We start from the raw sequence: 6000 nt of genomic DNA, 5'->3' as shown, positions 1-6000 counted from the left end.
GTGCAAAATTAAAAAATGCATTTAAAATGCTTTTTTAAATTGAACATGTAAAGCACACATGCCCTTTTGGAATGTGTGCACCTTACATGTCCCCCAAAACATTTTTGGGGTGCAGCAGAGGGGGCCATAGGACCCCAGCACCCTGGGCATTTGCATTTCCAAAATTGCGATTTCTGGTTCAGAAATCGCAATTTTGGAAATGCAAAAAAATTGCAGCTACGGGCCAACAGGCCCATAGGTGCGAATGGGGCGGGTATCGCAATTTGCGATTCGGTAATAGCATTTGTGATTTTTAAGGAGTCGCTATTACCGAATCGCAAATGTGATACATGGCACTTTGCGAGTCGGAAATAGCGATTTCCTAACAATCAATATTTCCGAATTGCAAAGGGCCATGATGATACATCTGGCCCATAGTCTTTTTTTCTGCCCCTCCTAGTAACAGGAACTCATTTGGGCCCATATTTATACTTTTTTAGCGCCGCATTTGTGCCGTTTTTTGACGCAAAAACGGCGCAAACTTACAAAATACAATTGGCCCATATTTATACTTTTTTTAGCGGCGCATTTGCGCAGCTTTTTGACACAAAAACGGTGCAAACTTGCAAAATCCAATTGTATTTTGCAGGTTTGTGCCGTTTTTGCATCAAAAAGCAGCGCAAATGCGGCGCTAAAAAAGTATAAATATGGGCCAATTGTATTTTGTAAGTTTGCGCCGTTTTTGCGTCAAAAAACGGCGCAAATGCGGCGCTAAAAAAGTATAAATATGGGCCTTGGTGCTTTAAGGACGATCATGGTGGCCCTTTCTGATGGCACCTCTCCAAAGAACTGTGGCCATCTCACCTTCCTCCTAGAGTTGCTACTATATGTGCAAAATAGTTTGCATTACAAGAGGTGTCATCAATCACAGAACAAGTAAAACCCTATTGAATGCCAACTCTTGTGCAGGAAAGCAATGTTTCACATTTTAGGAGCACATGTTCAGTTTTTGCTGCATTATTGAAACTATTCATATTGCTGCCTCTCTTCCTAGTCTTTTTAGTGTGTTACTCAAAATTATAATTTAAAGTGCTAACTAACAACATGGGGTAAAACATATGTATTGTGCTGCATTGCGCAGAATCAATATGATCCTCTGCAATAAAGAATTGCACACTTCACCCTTATTACACCAAACTCTTCAATACATATTACACAGTTTATGTAGTAATTCAAGATCCATTTTCCAAAAGGAAGTATATTTCTTAAAGGCTTGTCTAAAATCGTCAACCTTCTGGTTCGTCTCCTTTCGAAGTTTAGGCATGAAATCCTTCCTCTAGGAAATCCTTAATCTTCAACAGTTCATAAAAAACAGGATTTGCATTCTGTCATAAGGGATTTTCAAGCAAGTGTGTTTGTTGTTCCATCCACTTTGTGTCTCGCAGGTTGCAAACTCTCGTATTTTTTTTTTTGCGTACGCAGTAATGGTGTCTGTGTGCTTGCGTCGTGGCATGTGCCACGTTTCAAATAGCGATAGAAATTCTGGGTCCATCCATACACCAAGCAGTTCAGCAGTCCTTGCGATGTTGCAGTGAATGCCTAGGAGGAAGAAATAAGCATAAACACATCATACACAGAGATGACAATTTGTGGCTGCAATTGAGATGTGACTAAAGCCAGAAGGAGGTACTGAAGAGCTCTTCATTATGTCTTATCGATCCTTCTGAACCAATCAGCTGCATTTTTCTGCAGACTCTTTCATCCTCCAGCTCTCCTTTACCCATGCCAAACCTCATCTTACCACTATGATCTCCCAATTAACACTTTCTGGATTCTTCCCTCTGCTATCCCTCCATTATTCTATTCATCAGATCTACTCACATGTCCACTGCTAAAAATGAACTCATATTTCACTATACTAATACTATACTCACATTTACCTGTACGAATCCATAACTAATCCTTTTGGGTTCTGGAGTAGCGTGCTACTCTCTGAAAAGTGCTTTAACGCCTTGTCAGGGGTAGTAAGCACTATAAATACAATTACAATTCAACACAATGGATACGATTTTTTTTCAAAAGGCTTAAGGATATAACAGAAACATTAAAGACCGCAAAAAGCTGGTTCTTAATTGTTTGTATTGATTATTGCTTGTAAACATATAATCATAGCCTACCCTTAGATTTTTCAACTTCTCTAACAGGGCAATGCTGCTTGTTTTCGAGAATGCTCTCTAAAATGCTTAGAAACGACCCACAAGATTGCAATGCCAAACCGGAGGCGCCTTTCCACACATCTGCCAGTGACTCAGATTTCTTTCCACATTAAAACACACTCAAACAACACTTGGCCAAGGCCCAAAACCAACAAAAAACATCTTCTAGTGGGAGGCTAGACCAGCAGCTTAACATGATGAACATCGTCATGCTCTCACTAGAAGGCACCACAATCACCCCTCAACCAGAGGTAAAAGTGTGATGCGTAGTGCATATCTTAATCTGGAACTCTTTCTCCGGTGCTTCTGGGTCATTCATTGAATGATTATAAACTTGGCAGCAATAGTGAAATAATAGTACAGCATGTAGAATACTATTCCACAATGGCTACCATGTTTATAAGGAGTTGGAGAACAGCATAGCGGCCCTGGGGAGTGAGTGTTGGCAAAGGCATTTGAAAAGTGCAGGCTTCAGAAAATAAAAGAAATTCTTAGATGCTTTTGTCAGCTCTCGCTCCCCATTGTTACCGGACACCCCACTGACTGATTTCAGATGCAAGTAGAATGGCTCAAGCATCATACATGACATGATAAACAGTGATAATTAAATCCCTGCAAAAGCTTATCAAAAGATACAAGGGACTTATGACTGTTCTATCCAGAAATCAGTGCACAAATAGGATAAAACAGATAATGCAACTCAGGGTAAACAGTAACTGTTAAAATTAAGAGGAAATTACCTGAAAAACATAAAGAATCATATAGACCGTCCCATGTTCATTGTAGTAAAACAGCTTCACTAGCCCGAGGATGAATGCTGCAAATAAAATGGCATGTCTCGTTATTTAACATGGTTTAATTCCTTTTGCAAGTATGTGCTTCTCCCCCCGGCACAATTAAACAGTTTGCCTAAAAGATATTTAATTAAACTGTCCATGTAATCACCAATTCTTGAGTTCTCCAATGCCGGCGAAAATCCAGATGTAGCATCCTCCCCAACCCAGGAGCATGTAAATGAATACACCACACACGGAGCTCTATAACAGACGTCTTTAATCTTCAGCATACTATTGTGCTCTATTCGCACTGCTCATAACTTTTATAACCACACTTTAACACCTTCCATCTGATTATGTAACTCCTGTCCAGGCGCGGCTCCTCTATATGGGTGGAGGAGTGTCGACCCCCCCCCCCCCCCCGCCAGCAGCAACTGCTGCAAATCCTTTTATACGGAAAGGATAATAAACTCTGTTTATTATTTTTTCTGTGTAAAAGGGACGGGGCATTGGGGGTGACGAGTCGAGGGGAGTGCTCTGTGCACTGCCCTCAGAGCGCATGTGTGTTTGGCCGGCCGTCTCAGGCCAGCCAAACACACATGGGCTGTAGGCTTTTGCTGGCCTGGAGAGAGCCTGCACAGGCTCCCCAGTCTGCCTGGGAGCACCCACATGATATCAAAGACACTACACCAGAGACCATCATTACATCATTTTGTGGTCTAGTGGGGCTGGAAATCTCACATTTCTCTGAAGAAGGCAAGGAGAGTGGTATCCAGAAACCCTTTGAGGAGGCAGACTATACTCCAAAAAGAAGCGTGGGATGTTTGAACTCATGAATGCTGATTGGCATTGAGCTGCTGCCCAACTGCCAGGGGTTTGAAATATCACCTAGAGCTTCCCCTAATTTACTGAACCCAGCACTGGGTACAGTCATGGTACCTAGAATCCCTACCTATCATAACAGCTTGAATATCTTGAAAAATGTAAACTTTAGTAAATGAATTTGACATTCAGAGTAGAGTTTTGAACTCCAGCTTTTGATTAATGTGGAAGCGGTGCCCTGGTCTTGTAAGTGTCTATTTATCAGCGTCATTAATAGCTACACGTCTAATTTTGAAGATGAGTTTCAGTCAAGTTGAAGGTTTAGTTTGAGCTTACCAATGCATTTTCACATCTCCCTGAAGGATGAAAACGGAGAGTAGGAGTTCTAATATTTAAATGACTGTTGTCATTCACATGCAGCACCTGGAGTAAAAAACTACTTTTGGGATTTCCACTGTAACAGTTTGCTAGCTTGCAAAAAAAGAATAATAATGATGCTGATGATAAATTCTGTTCTTCCATGACTGCAATGAATAGAAAGATAAGGGGACAAGCGATTCTAAAGCCTACTAGGTTCTTCATTTTCTCTTTCTCTTCCTTTTCTTCTTCATAACTACTAAATTGGCGGGAAAAGTGTTAAAACCTTCTGAATTTATGCGCACCTCATGTATCTTACTGCCGTAAAGGTGAACTTTTTTTAGCTTCCCTATCTTATGGCTTTCTCACCTCCTATTGGAAGAGATCAGACAGCTTTTATATTTAAGTTTATAAATATTAATGAAGATCCCCTGACAGAGAAGTGCAGGTTACTTACCTGTACCACTAGTTAGTTCCCTGTCAAGGCTGTGTTCATCAAATTCATTAACTACCTGCCCTCCCTGCCAGTGAAATCACAGGAATTGGAGCGAGGGTTTGGTCGAAAGACCTTATGGTTTTATCAGACCGTCAAAATGAACTTAGGCTCTTACGGTGGGATTCTGGTGGTCCAACAACAGCCCTAAGGCGACAGCAGTTTTTTTCTACCATAGGCTTTATGTCTAGGACAACAGTTTATTTTCGTCATTTTTAAAAAGGGTAAACGGTTCGAATGTTTCTGAGGAGCATAGCTGCTGCATTTTTTGACCCAATTTAAAGTTATATTGTGTAATTGATTAGTTTGTTTTCAAAAGTTCACAAATGTAATGCAAATGTTGCCTATTCATATTATTTTGCTTTTTTGGAGAGCTTCTGCTCTCCACTTTTAAAAGTGTTCTGGGATCCCATGCATGGACACGACAACTCAGTGTTTCTGAATGTTAATTAGGATTCCTTGGCAGAGAACTATTGCTACAACTGCAGTCAAGATGGGCGGAGGCTGTTCTTGGCAAGCACAGTTCCTTCCCACACCAGCATTTGTAACAACTGAATTTCTACATCCACTTTTATTGGTTTCTTCTTTGCTAAGTTTAGCGTTTTTGGAGAACCCGGCACCCCGCTGACCTGCATCCTAGCCAGAGTGAGAAAGACCTTTGTCCTCCAGGGTGAGTAACTTGTGCCAGTGGGTTGCACAGAGCCGCCCGTGTGCCAGCCTGTGATGGTCATCAAAGTTGGCTCCCCCTCACGGGAGAGGAACCGCTGAAATGAAGTATCTACAGCCTACACGTCATGTAATATGCCCGTTTCAAGGCAGTGACCACCTAAGCTTTAACTTGGAGATATACTTATGTTCCCTGACACTGGGACTACAATTCTCAAACTCCGAGAAACTTCCCATTGCACGTGCCGGTTACTGTTGTACAGTACACTGATTGCCACCGTCCTTCTCTTTGCTTCATTTTGCTTTCAGTGTTCATCATCAGTAGGGCTGTGAATGGTAAAGGTCTGCAAACCTGATCAAAAGTGACCACGTTTTGGCTGGAGTATTGCTACCTCCTATTTTACTGTGTTGTATTTGCAACAGTGTAGGAATCGCTAAAGGAACTTTTAAGAATATTACTTGAACCATTTCATTACAGTAACTACTTTCCTACTGTTGTTTTTTATTTTGCAGCAAAGTTCCAGTGTTCCGTCATCATTTACAGTTTTTATAGTCTTGTCGTCTGTTTTATCACTGCATTGTTTTAAGTTACTTTTTACAATTGGATTCATAGATTACTGTACATAGCTATTAATAAAGTGTTGTGTATCTACAAATGTTCACAATTATGGCTGCAAGCCAATCTTTTTTT

The 6000-nt window shown here is 41.0% G+C and overlaps 1 protein-coding gene across 1 annotated transcript in view; it reads right to left on the bottom strand.

Moving 5' to 3' along the window:
* Positions 1–695: 695 nt before the first annotated feature.
* Positions 696–6000, bottom strand: part of TMEM116 (transmembrane protein 116) — a 186545-nt gene continuing 181240 nt past the window's right edge. Inside the window, exons 10-11 of the mRNA XM_069214823.1 lie at positions 2936–3012; positions 696–1578 (exon numbers count right to left, since the gene is read on the bottom strand). Coding sequence (XP_069070924.1) covers positions 1381–1578; positions 2936–3012 — 275 coding nt within the window. The 3' untranslated portion in view covers positions 696–1380. The remainder of the gene's footprint in view (positions 1579–2935; positions 3013–6000) is intronic.

Source organism: Pleurodeles waltl, chromosome 11 (assembly GCF_031143425.1).
Source record: "Pleurodeles waltl isolate 20211129_DDA chromosome 11, aPleWal1.hap1.20221129, whole genome shotgun sequence".
Classification (NCBI taxonomy): domain Eukaryota; kingdom Metazoa; phylum Chordata; class Amphibia; order Caudata; family Salamandridae; genus Pleurodeles; species Pleurodeles waltl.
The sequence above is the reverse complement of the archived record's forward strand: the minus strand, read 5'-3'. Positions and strand labels throughout refer to the sequence as shown.